The 15582-nt window shown below is 53.3% G+C and overlaps 1 protein-coding gene across 5 annotated transcripts in view; it reads right to left on the bottom strand.

The window, feature by feature from the left end:
• LCMT2 (leucine carboxyl methyltransferase 2) overlaps window positions 1-15582 on the bottom strand; it is a 240741-nt gene that overhangs the window by 80123 nt on the left and 145036 nt on the right. For all 5 annotated transcript variants that reach the window (XM_068266444.1, XM_068266443.1, XM_068266446.1 and 2 more), the window contains exon 9: window positions 2652-2751. In XM_068266444.1, the coding sequence (XP_068122545.1) occupies window positions 2652-2751 (100 nt within the window). The remainder of the gene's footprint in view (window positions 1-2651; window positions 2752-15582) is intronic.

Raw genomic sequence — 15582 nt, 5'->3', positions numbered from 1 at the left:
CAAGGGAACACAGCCAGTAATAGAGAAAATCACACTGGAACACAGCCAGCGACAGAGGAGATCACACAGGAACACAGCCAGTGACAGAGGAGATTAAACGGGAACACAGCCAGTGACAGAGGAGATTACACGGGAACACAGCCAGTGACAGAGGAGATTACACGGGAACACAGCCAGTGACAGAGGAGATCACACAGGAACACAGCCAGTGACAGAGGGAATCACACGGAAACACAGCCAGCAACAGAGATCACAAGGGAACACAGCCAGCGACAGAGGAGATCACATAGGAACACAGCCAGTGACAGAGATCACACGGGAACACAGCCAGCGACAGAGATCACACGGGAACACAGCCAGCAATAGAGGAAATCACACGGGAGCACAGCCAGTAACAGAGGGGATCACACAGGAACACAGCCAGCAATAGAGGAAATCACGCTGGAACACAGCCAGTGACTGAGGAGATTACACGGGAACACAGCCAGTGACAGAGGGGATCACACGGGAACACAGCCAATGACAGAGATCCCACGGGAACAAAGCCAGCAGTAGATGAAATCACACGGGAACACAGCCAGTGACAGAGGAGATCAAGCGGGAACACAGCCAGAGACAGAGATCACACAGGAACACAGCCAGCAATAGAGGAAATCACACTGGAATACAGCCAGTGACAGAGGAGATCACACGGGAACACAGCCAGTGACAGAGGAAATCACACGGGAACACAGCCAGTGACAGAGGAGATCACACAGGAACACAGCCAGTGACAGAGGAGATTACACGGGAACACAGCCAGTGAGAGAGGAGATCACACGGAAACACAAACAGTGACAGAGGAGATCACACGGAAACACAGACAGTGACAGAGAAGATCACACAGGAACACAGCCAGTGACAGAGGGAATCACACGGAAACACAGCCAGCAACAGAGATCACAAGGGAACACAGCCAGTAAGAGAGAAAATCACACTGGAACACAGCCAGCGACAGAGGAGATCACACAGGAACACAGCCAGTGACAGAGGAGATTAAACGGGAACACAACCAGTGACAGAGGAGATTACACGGGAACACAGCCAGTGACAGAGGAGATTACACGGGAACACAGCCAGTGACAGAGGAGATCACACAGGAACACAGCCAGTGACAGAGGGAATCACACGGAAACACACCCAGCAACAGAGATCACAAGGGAACACAGCCAGCGACAGAGGAGATCACATAGGAACACAGCCAGTGACAGAGATCACACGGGAACACAGCCAGTAACAGAGATCACACCGGAACAAAGCCAGCAATAGAGGAAATCACACGGGAACACAGCCAGTGACAGTGGGGATCACACGGGAACACAGCCAGTGACAGAGGGGATCACACGGGAACACAGCCAGTGACAGAGGAGATCACACGGGAACACAGCCAGTGACAGAGATCACACGGGAACACAGCCAGCAATAGAGGAAATCACACGGGAACACAGCCAGCGACAGAGGAGATCACACAGGAACACAGCCAGTGACAGGGGAGATCACACAGGAACACAGCCAGTGACAGAGGGAATCACACGGAAACACAGCCAGCAACAGAGATCACAAGGGAACACAGCCAGCGACAGAGGAGATCACATAGGAACACAGCCAGTGACAGAGATCACACGGGAACACAGCCAGTAACAGAGATCACACCGGAACAAAGCCAGCAATAGAGGAAATCACACGGGAACACAGCCAGTGACAGTGGGGATCACACGGGAACACAGCCAGTGACAGAGGGGATCACACGGGAACACAGCCAGTGACAGAGGAGATCACACGGGAACACAGCCAGTGACAGAGATCACACGGGAACACAGCCAGCAATAGAGGAAATCACACGGGAACACAGCCAGCGACAGAGGAGATCACACAGGAACACAGCCAGTGACAGGGGAGATCACACAGGAACACAGCCAGTGACAGAGGGAATCACACGGAAACACAGCCAGCAACAGAGATCACAAGGAAACACAGCCAGCGACAGAGGAGATCACATAGGAACACAGCCAGTGACAGAGATCACACGGGAACACAGCCAGTGACAGAGATCACACCGGAACAAAGCCAGCAATAGAGGAAATCACACGGGAACACAGCCAGTGACAGTGGGGATCACACGGGAACACAGCCAGTGACAGAGGGGATCACACGGGAACACAGCCAGTGACACAGGAGATCACACAGGAACACAGCCAGTGACAGAGGGGATCACACAGGAACACAGCCAGTGACAGAGGAGATCACACGGGAACACAGCCAGTGACAGAGATCACACGGGAACACAGCCAGCAATAGAGGAAATCACACGGGAACACAGCCAGTGACAGAAGGGATCACACAGGAACACAGCCAGCGACAGAGATCACACGGGAATACAGCCAGCAATAGAGGAAATCACACGGGAACACAGCCAGTGACAGAGGAGATCACACGGGAACACAGCCAGTGACAGAGGAGATCACACGGGAACATAGCCAGCAATAGAAGAAATCCAACGGGAACACAGCCAGTGACCGGGGAGAAAACATGGTAACACAGCCAGGACAGAGGAGATTACACAGGATCACAGCGGGAGACAGAGGAGATCACACATGACAGTTCCATCATACCTGTCTGATCACAGCAGATTGGTTGTAGAGCCAGACAATCAGCCAGGACTCCCCGAGAAGCAGCCAATATGAAGTAGTGGGAACACTTGAGGTGGAGTTCCTGCAAGAAGTAGAAAATGCAAATTAAGTGAATGATTGAAGCAGACCAAATTCTACAGAAATCCTGGTCAGGCAAGGAATGTTACAGCCTAGATCACCACCAATCCAAGGACAAAGTATGTCCCTCCTGCTCCCCCTGCTGGGCCAACCTACCCTCCTCTCTTGCTGATATAAGGAGGGAAAGACCAAATACTAGTTAAAGAGCCTGCAAGGCAAGATCACCGGGCCAAGGAGAAAGCAAGCTTCTCACACTATGTTACATGAGGAGTGAGGGGCCAATCCTACAGGGCCAAACACTGAGCCAATGACACAGCAAGCTTCTCACACTATGTGACATGAGGAGTGAGGGAACAATCCTACAGGGCCAAACACTGAGCCAATGACACAGCAAGCTTCTCACACCATGTGACATGAGGAGTGAGGGGCCAATCCTACAGGGCCAAACACTGAGCCAATGACACAGCAAGCTTCTCACACCATGTGACATGAGGAGTGAGGGGCCAATCCTACAGGGCCAAACACTGAGCCAATGACACAGCAAGCTTCTCACACCATGTGACATGAGGAGTGAGGGGCCAATCCTACAGGGCCAAACACCAGGCCAATGACACAGCAAGCTTCTCACACCATGTGACATGAGGAGTGAGGGGCCAATCCTACAGGGCCAAACACTGAGCCAATGATACAGCAAGCTTCTCACACCATGTGACATGAGGAGTGAGGGGCCAATCCTACAGGGCCAAACACTGAGCCAATGACACAACAAGCTTCTCACACTATGTGACATGAGGAGTGAGGGGCCAATCCTACAGGGCCAAACACCAGGCCAATGACACAGCAAGCTTCTCACACCATGTGACATGAGGAGTGAGGGGCCAATCCTACAGGGCCAAACACCAGGCCAATGACACAACAAGCTTCTCACACTATGTTACATGAGGAGTGAGGGGCCAATCCTACAGGGCCAAACACAGAGCCAATGACACAGCAAGCTTCTCACACCATGTGACATGAGGAGTGAGGGGCCAATCCTACAGGGCCAAACACTGAGCCAATGACACAGCAAGCTTCTCACACCATGTGACATGAGGAGTGAGGGGCCAATCCTACAGGGCCAAACACTGAGCCAATGACACAGCAAGCTTCTCACACCATGTGACATGAGGAGTGAGGGGCCAATCCTACAGGGCCAAACACCAGGCCAATGACACAGCAAGCTTCTCACACTATGTGACATGAGGAGTGAGGGGCCAATCCTACAGGGCCAAACACCAGGCCAATGACACAGCAAGCTTCTCACACCATGTGACATGAGGAGTGAGGGGCCAATCCTACAGGGCCAAACACCAGGCCAATGACACAGCAAGCTTCTCACACCATGTGACATGAGGAGTGAGGGGCCAATCCTACAGGACCAAACACCAGGCCAATGACACAGCAAGCTTCTCACACCATGTGACATGAGGAGTGAGGGGCCAATCCTACAGGGCCAAACACCAGGCCAATGACACAACAAGCTTCTCACACCATGTGACATGAGGAGTGAGGGGCCAATCCTACAGGGCCAAACACTGAGCCAATGACACAGCAAGCTTCTCACACCATGTGACATGAGGAGTGAGGGGCCAATCCTACAGGGCCAAACACTGAGCCAATGACACAGCAAGCTTCTCACACCATGTGACATGAGGAGTGAGGGGCCAATCCTACAGGGCCAAACACTGAGCCAATGACACAGCAAGCTTCTCACACCATGTGACATGAGGAGTGAGAGGCCAATCCTACAGGGCCAAACACTGAGCCAATGACACAGCAAGCTTCTCACACCATGTGACATGAGGAGTGAGGGGCCAATCCTACAGAGCCAAACACCGGGCCAATGACACAGCAAGCTTCTCACACCATGTGACATGAGGAGTGAGGGGCCAATCCTACAGGGCCAAACACTGAGCCAATGACACAGCAAGCTTCTCACACCATGTGACATGAGGAGTGAGGGGCCAATCCTACAGGGCCAAACACCAGGCCAATGACACAGCAAGCTTCTCACACCACGTGACATGAGGAGTGAGAGGCCAATCCTACAGGGCCAAACACGGAGCCAATGACACAGCAAGCTTCTCACACCATGTGACATGAGGAGTGAGGGGCCAATCCTACAGGGCCAAACACTGAGCCAATGATACAGCAAGCTTCTCACACCATGTGACATGAGGAGTGAGGGGCCAATCCTACAGGGCCAAACACCAGGCCAATGACACAGCAAGCTTCTCACACCATGTGACATGAGGAGTGAGAGGCCAATCCTACAGAGCCAAACACCGGGCCAATGACACAGCAAGCTTCTCACACCATGTGACATGAGGAGTGAGGGGCCAATCCTACAGGGCCAAACACTGAGCCAATGATACAGCAAGCTTCTCACACCATGTGACATGAGGAGTGAGGGGACAATCCTACAGGGCCAAACACCAGGCCAATGACACAGCAAGCTTCTCACACCATGTGACATGAGGAGTGAGGGGCCAATCCTACAGGGCCAAACACCAGGCCAATGACACAGCAAGCTTCTCACACCATGTCACATGAGGAGTGAGAGGCCAATCCTACAGGGCCAAACACTGAGCCAATGACACAGCAAGCTTCTCACACCATGTGACATGAGGAGTGAGGGGCCAATCCTACAGGGCCAAACACCAGGCCAATGACACAGCAAGCTTCTCACACCATGTGACATGAGGAGTGAGGGGCCAATCCTACAGGGCCAAACACCAGGCCAATGACACAGCAAGCTTTCTCACACCATGTGACATGAGGAGTGAGGGGCCAATCCTACAGGGCCAAACACCAGGCCAATGACACAGCAAGCTTTCTCACACCATGTGACATGAGGAGTGAGAGGCCAATCCTACAGGGCCAAACACTGAGCCAATGACACAGCAAGCTTCTCACACTATGTTACATGAGGAGTGAGGGGCCAATCCTACAGGGCCAAACACCGGGCCAATGACACAGCAAGCTTCTCACACTATGTTACATGAGGAGTGAGGGGCCAATCCTACAGGGCCAAACACTGAGCCAATGACACAGCAAGCTTCTCACACCATGTGACATGAGGAGTGAGGGGCCAATCCTACAGGGCCAAACACTGAGCCAATGACACAACAAGCTTCTCACACCATGTGACATGAGGAGTGAGGGGCCAATCCTACAGGGCCAAACACTGAGCCAATGACACAGCAAGCTTCTCACACCATGTGACATGAGGAGTGAGGGGCCAATCCTACAGGGCCAAACACCAGGCCAATGACACAGCAAGCTTCTCACACCATGTGACATGAGGAGTGACGGGCCAATCCTACAGGGCCAAACACTGAGCCAATGACACAGCAAGCTTCTCACACCATGTGACATGAGGAGTGAGAGGCCAATCCTACAGGGCCAAACACTGAGCCAATGACACAGCAAGCTTCTCACACCATGTGACATGAGGAGTGAGAGGCCAATCCTACAGGGCCAAACACTGAGCCAATGACACAGCAAGCTTCTCACACTATGTGACATGAGGAGTGAGGGGCCAATCCTACAGGGCCAAGCACCGGGCCAATGACACAGCAAGCTTCTCACACCATGTGACATGAGGAGTGAGGGGCCAATCCTACAGGGCCAAACACTGAGCCAATGACACAGCAAGCTTCTCACACCATGTGACATGAGGAGTGAGGGGCCAATCCTACAGGGCCAAACACTGAGCCAATGACACAGCAAGCTTCTCACACCATGTGACATGAGGAGTGAGGGGCCAATCCTACAGGGCCAAACACTGAGCCAATGACACAGCAAGCTTCTCACACCATGTGACATGAGGAGTGAGGGGCCAATCCTACAGGGCCAAACACCAGGCCAATGACACAGCAAGCTTCTCACACCATGTGACATGAGGAGTGAGGGGCCAATCCTACAGGGCCAAACACCAGGCCAATGACACAGCAAGCTTCTCACACCATGTGACATGAGGAGTGAGGGGCCAATCCTACAGGGCCAAACACCAGGCTAATGACACAGCAAGCTTCTCACACCATGTGACATGAGGAGTGAGGGGCCAATCCTACAGGGCCAAACACCAGGCCAATGACACAGCAAGCTTCTCACACCATGTGACATGAGGAGTGAGGGGCCAATCCTACAGGGCCAAACACCAGGCCAATGACACAGCAAGCTTCTCACACCATGTGACATGAGGAGTGAGAGGCCAATCCTACAGGGCCAAACACCAGGCTAATGACACAGCAAGCTTCTCACACCATGTGACATGAGGAGTGAGGGGCAATCCTACAGGGCCAAACACCAGGCCAATGACACAGCAAGCTTCTCACACCATGTGACATGAGGAGTGAGGGGCCAATCCTATAGGGCCAAACACCAGGCCAATGACACAGCAAGCTTCTCACACCATGTGACATGAGGAGTGAGGGGCCAATCCTACAGGGCCAAACACCAGGCCAATGACACAGCAAGCTTCTCACACCATGTGACATGAGGAGTGAGGGGCCAATCCTACAGGGCCAAACACTGAGCCAATGACACAGCAAGCTTCTCACACCATGTGACATGAGGAGTGAGGGGCCAATCCTACAGGGCCAAACACCAGGCCAATGACACAGCAAGCTTCTCACACCATGTGACATGAGGAGTGAGGGGCCAACCCTACAGGGCCAAACACCGGGCCAATGACACAGCAAGCTTCTCACACCATGTGACATGAGGAGTGAGGGGCCAATCCTACAGGGCCAAACACCAGGCCAATGACACAGCAAGCTTCTCACACTATGTTACATGAGGAGTGAGGGGCCAATCCTACAGGGCCAAACACCGGGCCAATGACACAGCAAGCTTCTCACACCATGTGACATGAGGAGTGAGGGGCCAATCCTACAGGGCCAAACACTGAGCCAATGACACAGCAAGCTTCTCACACCATGTGACATGAGGAGTGAGGGGCCAATCCTACAGGGCCAAACACCAGGCCAATGACACAGCAAGCTTCTCACACCATGTGACATGAGGAGTGAGGTTCCAATCCTACAGGGCCAAACACCAGGCCAATGACACAGCAAGCTTCTCACACCATGTGACATGAGGAGTGAGAGGCCAATCCTACAGGGCCAAACACCGGGCCAATGACACAGCAAGCTTCTCACACCATGTGACATGAGGAGTGAGAGGCCAATCCTACAGGGCCAAACACTGAGCCAATGACACAGCAAGCTTCTCACACCATGTGACATGAGGAGTGAGGGGCCAATCCTACAGGGCCAAACACCAGGCCAATGACACAGCAAGCTTCTCACACCATGTGACATGAGGAGTGAGGGGCCAATCCTACAGGGCCAAACACCAGGCCAATGACACAACAAGCTTCTCACACTATGTGACATGAGGAGTGAGGGGACAATCCTACAGGGCCAAACACTGAGCCAATGACACAGCAAGCTTCTCACACCATGTGACATGAGGAGTGAGGGGCCAATCCTACAGGGCCAAACACCAGGCCAATGACACAGCAAGCTTCTCACACCATGTGACATGAGGAGTGAGGGGCCAATCCTACAGGGCCAAACACCAGGCCAATGACACAGCAAGCTTCTCACACCATGTGACATGAGGAGTGAGGGGCCAATCCTACAGGGCCAAACACTGAGCCAATGACACAGCAAGCTTCTCACATCATGTGACATGAGGAGTGAGGGGCCAATCCTACAGGGCCAAACACCAGGCCAATGACACAGCAAGCTTCTCACACCATGTGACATGAGGAGTGAGGGGCCAATCCTACAGGGCCAAACACCAGGCCAATGACACAGCAAGCTTCTCACACCATGTGACATGAGGAGTGAGGGGCCAATCCTACAGGGCCAAACACCAGGCCAATGACACAGCAAGCTTCTCACACCATGTGACATGAGGAGTGAGGGGCCAATCCTACAGGACCAAACACCAGGCCAATGACACAGCAAGCTTCTCACACCATGTGACATGAGGAGTGAGGGGCCAATCCTACAGGGCCAAACACCAGGCTAATGACACAGCAAGCTTCTCACACCATGTGACATGAGGAGTGACGGGCCAATCCTACAGGGCCAAACACTGAGCCAATGACACAGCAAGCTTCTCACACCATGTGACATGAGGAGTGAGGGGCCAATCCTACAGGGCCAAACACTGAGCCAATGACACAGCAAGCTTCTCACACCATGTGACATGAGGAGTGAGGGGCCAATCCTACAGGGCCAAACACTGAGCCAATGACACAGCAAGCTTCTCACACCATGTGACATGAGGAGTGAGGGGCCAATCCTACAGGGCCAAACACCAGGCCTATGACAGAGCAAGCTTCTCACACCATGTGACATGAGGAGTGAGGGGCCAATCCTACAGGGCCAAACACTGAGCCAATGACACAGCAAGCTTCTCACACCATGTGACATGAGGAGTGAGGGGCCAATCCTACAGGGCCAAACACCAGGCCTATGACAGAGCAAGCTTCTCACACCATGTGACATGAGGAGTGAGGGGCCAATCCTACAGGGCCAAACACCAGGCCAATGACACAGCAAGCTTCTCACACCATGTGACATGAGGAGTGAGGGGCCAATCCTACAGGGCCAAACACTGAGCCAATGACACAGCAAGCTTCTCACACCATGTGACATGAGGAGTGAGGGGCCAATCCTACAGGGCCAAACACTGAGCCAATGACACAACAAGCTTCTCACACTATGTTACATGAGGAGTGAGAGGCCAATCCTACAGGGCCAAGCACCGGGCCAATGACACAGAAAGCTTCTCACACTATGTGACATGAGGAGTGAGGGGCCAATCCTACAGGGCCAAACACCAGGCCAATGACACAGCAAGCTTCTCACACCATGTGACATGAGGAGTGAGGGGCCAATCCTACAGGGCCAAACACTGAGCCAATGACACAACAAGCTTCTCACACTATGTTACATGAGGAGTGAGAGGCCAATCCTACAGGGCCAAGCACCGGGCCAATGACACAGAAAGCTTCTCACACTATGTGACATGAGGAGTGAGGGGCCAATCCTACAGGGCCAAGCACCGGGCCAATGACACAGCAAGCTTCTCACACCATGTGACATGAGGAGTGAGGGGTAAATCCTACAGGGCCAAACACTGAGCCAATGACACAACAAGCTTCTCACACTATGTTACATGAGGAGTGAGAGGCCAATCCTACAGGGCCAAGCACCGGGCCAATGACACAGAAAGCTTCTCACACCATGTGACATGAGGAGTGAGGGGCCAATCCTACAGGGCCAAACACCAGGCCAATGACACAGCAAGCTTCTCACACCATGTGACATGAGGAGTGAGGGGCCAATCCTACAGGGCCAAACACTGAGCCAATGACACAGCAAGCTTCTCACACCATGTGACATGAGGAGTGAGGGGCCAATCCTACAGGGCCAAACACCAGGCCAATGACACAGCAAGCTTCTCACACCATGTGACATGAGGAGTGAGGGGTAAATCCTACAGGGCCAAACACCGGGCCAATGACACAGCAAGCTTCTCACACTATGTGACATGAGGAGTGAGGGGCCAATCCTACAGGGCCAAGCACCGGGCCAATGACACAGCAAGCTTCTCACACCATGTGACATGAGGAGTGAGGGGCCAATCCTACAGGGCCAAACACCAGGCCAATGACACAGCAAGCTTCTCACACCATGTGACATGAGGAGTGAGGGGACAATCCTAAAGGGCCAAACACCAGGCCAATGACACAGCAAGCTTCTCACACCATGTGACATGAGGAGTGAGGGGCCAATCCTACAGGGCCAAACACCAGGCCAATGACACAGCAAGCTTCTCACACTATGTTACATGAGGAGTGAGGGGCCAATCCTACAGGGCCAAACACTGAGCCAATGACACAGCAAGCTTCTCACACCATGTGACATGAGGAGTGATGGGCCAATCCTACAGGGCCAAACACCAGGCCAATGACACAGCAAGCTTCTCACACTATGTGACACGAGGAGTGAGGGGCCAATCCTACAGGGCCAAACACCAGGCCAATGACACAGCATGCTTCTCACACCATGTGACATGAGGAGTGAGGGGCCAATCCTACAGGGCCAAACACCAGGCCAATGACACAGCAAGCTTCTCACACCATGTGACATGAGGAGTGAGGGGCCAATCCTACAGGGCCAAACACCAGGCTAATGACACAGCAAGCTTCTCACACCATGTGACATGAGGAGTGAGGGGCCAATCCTACAGGGCCAAACACTGAGCCAATGACACAGCAAGCTTCTCCCACCATGTGACATGAGGAGTGAGGGGCCAATCCTACAGGGCCAAACACCAGGCCAATGACACAGCAAGCTTCTCACACCATGTGACATGAGGAGTGAGGGGCCAATCCTACAGGGCCAAACACCAGGCCAATGACACAGCAAGCTTCTCACACCATGTGACATGAGGAGTGAGGGGCCAATCCTACAGGGCCAAACACCGGGCCAATGACACAGCAAGCTTCTCACACCATGTGACATGAGGAGTGAGAGGCCAATCCTACAGGGCCAAGCACCGGGCCAATGACACAGCAAGCTTCTCACACCATGTGACATGAGGAGTGAGGGAACAATCCTACAGGGCCAAACACCAGGCCAATGACACAGCAAGCTTCTCACACCATGTGACATGAGGAGTGAGGGGCCAATCCTACAGGGCCAAACACCAGGCCAATGACACAGCAAGCTTCTCACACCATGTGACATGAGGAGTGAGGGGCCAATCCTACAGGGCCAAACACCAGGCCAATGACAGAGCAAGCTTCTCACACCATGTGACATGAGGAGTGAGGGGCCAATCCTACAGGGCCAAACACCAGGCCAATGACAGAGCAAGCTTCTCACACCATGTGACATGAGGAGTGAGGGAACAATCCTACAGGGCCAAACACCAGGCCAATGACACAGCAAGCTTCTCACACCATGTGACATGAGGAGTGAGGGGCCAATCCTACAGGGCCAAACACCAGGCCAATGACACAGCAAGCTTCTCACACCATGTGACATGAGGAGTGAGGGGCCAATCCTACAGGGCCAAACACCAGGCCAATGACAGAGCAAGCTTCTCACACCATGTGACATGAGGAGTGAGGGGCCAATCCTACAGGGCCAAACACCAGGCCAATGACAGAGCAAGCTTCTCACACCATGTGACATGAGGAGTGAGGGGCCAATCCTACAGGGCCAAACACCAGGCCAATGACACAGCAAGCTTCTCACACCATGTGACATGAGGAGTGAGGGGCTAATCCTACAGGGCCAAACACTGAGCCAATGACACAGCAAGCTTCTCCCACCATGTGACATGAGGAGTGAGGGGCCAATCCTACAGGGCCAAACACTGAGCCAATGACACAGCAAGCTTCTCACACTATGTGACATGAGGAGTGAGGGGCCAATACTACAGGGCCAAACACTGAGCCAATGACACAGCAAGCTTCTCACACCATGTGACATGAGGAGTGAGGGGCCAATCCTACAGGGCCAAACACTGAGCCAATGACACAGCAAGCTTCTCACACCATGTGACATGAGGAGTGAGGGGCCAATCCTACAGGGCCAAACACTGAGCCAATGACACAGCAAGCTTCTCACACCATGTGACATGAGGAGTGAGGGGCCAATCCTACAGGGCCAAACACTGAGCCAATGACACAGCAAGCTTCTCACACCATGTGACATGAGGAGTGAGGGGCCAATCCTACAGGGCCAAACACTGAGCCAATGACACAGCAAGCTTCTCACACTATGTGACATGAGGAGTGATGGGCCAATCCTACAGGGCCAAACACCAGGCCAATGACACAGCAAGCTTCTCACACCATGTGACATGAGGAGTGAGGGGCCAATCCTACAGGGCCAAACACCAGGCCAATGACACAGCAAGCTTCTCACACCATGTCACATGAGGAGTGAGAGGCCAATCCTACAGGGCCAAACACCGGGCCAATGACACAGCAAGCTTCTCACACCATGTCACATGAGGAGTGAGAGGCCAATCCTACAGGGCCAAGCACCGGGCCAATGACACAGCAAGCTTCTCACACTATGTGACATGAGGAGTGAGGGAACAATCCTACAGGGCCAAACACCAGGCCAATGACACAGCAAGCTTCTCACACCATGTGACATGAGGAGTGAGGGAACAATCCTACAGGGCCAAACACCAGGCCAATGACACAGCAAGCTTCTCACACCATGTGACATGAGGAGTGAGGGGCCAATCCTACAGGGCCAAACACTAGGCCAATGACACAGCAAGCTTCTCACACCATGTGACATGAGGAGTGAGAGGCCAATCCTACAGGGCCAAACACCAGGCCAATGACACAGCAAGCTTCTCACACTATGTGACATGAGGAGTGAGGGGCCAATCCTACAGGGCCAAACACCGGGCCAATGACACAGCAAGCTTCTCACACCATGTGACATGAGGAGTGAGAGGCCAATCCTACAGGGCCAAACACCAGGCCAATGACACAGCAAGCTTCTCACACTATGTGACATGAGGAGTGAGGGGCCAATCCTACAGGGCCAAACACTGAGCCAATGACACCGCAAGCTTCTCACACCATGTGACATGAGGAGTGAGGGGCCAATCCTACAGGGCCAAACACCAGGCCAATGATACAGCAAGCTTCTCACACCATGTGGCATGAGGAGTGAGGGGCTAATCCTACCAGGCCAAACACTGAGCCAATGACACAGCAAGCTTCTCACACCATGTGACATGAGGAGTGAGGGGCCAATCCTACAGGGCCAAACACCAGGCCAATGACACAGCAAGCTTCTCACACCATGTGACATGAGGAGTGAGGGGCCAATCCTACAGGACCAAACACCAGGCCAATGACACAGCAAGCTTCTCACACCATGTGACATGAGGAGTGAGGGGCCAATCCTACAGGGCCAAACACCAGGCCAATGACACAGCAAGCTTCTCACACCATGTGACATGAAGAGTGAGGGGCCAATCCTACAGGGCCAAACACTGAGCCAATGACACAGCAAGCTTCTCACACCATGTGACATGAGGAGTGAGAGGCCAATCCTACAGGACCAAACACCAGGCCAATGACACAGCAAGCTTCTCACACCATGTGACATGAGGAGTGAGGGGCCAATCCTACAGGGCCAAACACTGAGCCAATGACACAGCAAGCTTCTCACACCATGTGACATGAGGAGTGAGGGGCCAATCCTACAGGGCCAAACACTGAGCCAATGACACAGCAAGCTTCTCACACCATGTGACATGAGGAGTGAGGGGCCAATCCTACAGGGCCAAACACCAGGCCAATGACACAGCAAGCTTCTCACACCATGTGACATGAGGAGTGACGGGCCAATCCTACAGGGCCAAACACCGGGCCAATGACACAGCAAGCTTCTCACACCATGTGACATGAGGAGTGAGAGGCCAATCCTACAGGGCCAAGCACCGGGCCAATGACACAGCAAGCTTCTCACACCATGTGACATGAGGAGTGAGGGGCCAATCCTACAGGGCCAAACACCAGGCCAATGACACAGCAAGCTTCTCACACCATGTGACATGAGGAGTGAGGGGCCAATCCTACAGGGCCAAACACTGAGCCAATGACACAGCAAGCTTCTCACACCATGTGACATGAGGAGTGAGGGGCCAATCCTACAGGGCCAAACACTGAGCCAATGACACAGCAAGCTTCTCACACCATGTGACATGAGGAGTGAGGGGCCAATCCTACAGGACCAAACACTGAGCCAATGACACAGCAAGCTTCTCACACCATGTGACATGAGGAGTGAGAGGCCAATCCTACAGGGCCAAACACCAGGCCAATGACACAGCAAGCTTCTCACACCATGTGACATGAGGAGTGAGAGGCCAATCCTACAGGGCCAAACACTGAGCCAATGACACAACAAGCTTCTCACACCATGTGACATGAGGAGTGAGGGGCCAATCCTACAGGGCCAAACACTGAGCCAATGACACAGCAAGCTTCTCACACCATGTGACATGAGGAGTGAGAGGCCAATCCTACAGGGCCAAACACTGAGCCAATGACACAACAAGCTTCTCACACCATGTGACATGAGGAGTGAGGGGCCAATCCTACAGGGCCAAACACCGGGCCAATGACACAGCAAGCTTCTCACACTATGTGACATGAGGAGTGAGGGGCCAATCCTACAGGGCCAAACACTGAGCCAATGACACAGCAAGCTTCTCACACCATGTGACATGAGGAGTGAGGGGCCAATCCTACAGGGCCAAACACTGAGCCAATGACACAGCAAGCTTCTCACACCATGTGACATGAGGAGTGAGGGGCCAATCCTACAGGGCCAAACACCGGGCCAATGACACAGCAAGCTTCTCACACCATGTGACATGAGGAGTGAGGGGCCAATCCTACAGGGCCAAACACTGAGCCAATGACACCGCAAGCTTCTCACACCATGTGACATGAGGAGTGAGGGAACAATCCTACAGGGCCAAACACTGAGCCAATGACACAGCAAGCTTCTCACACCATGTGACATGAGGAGTGAGGGGACAATCCTACAGGGCCAAACACTGAGCCAATGACACAGCAAGCTTCTCACACTATGTGACATGAGGAGTGAGGGGCCAATCCTACAGGGCCAAACACTGAGCCAATGACACAGCAAGCTTCTCACACCATGTGACATGAGGAGTGAGGGGCCAATCCTACAGGGCCAAACACTGAGCCAAT

Source organism: Hyperolius riggenbachi, chromosome 2 (assembly GCF_040937935.1).
Source record: "Hyperolius riggenbachi isolate aHypRig1 chromosome 2, aHypRig1.pri, whole genome shotgun sequence".
Lineage (NCBI taxonomy): Eukaryota > Metazoa > Chordata > Amphibia > Anura > Hyperoliidae > Hyperolius > Hyperolius riggenbachi.
Note: the sequence above shows the minus strand (reverse complement) of the source record. Positions and strands in the feature narration are given on the sequence as shown.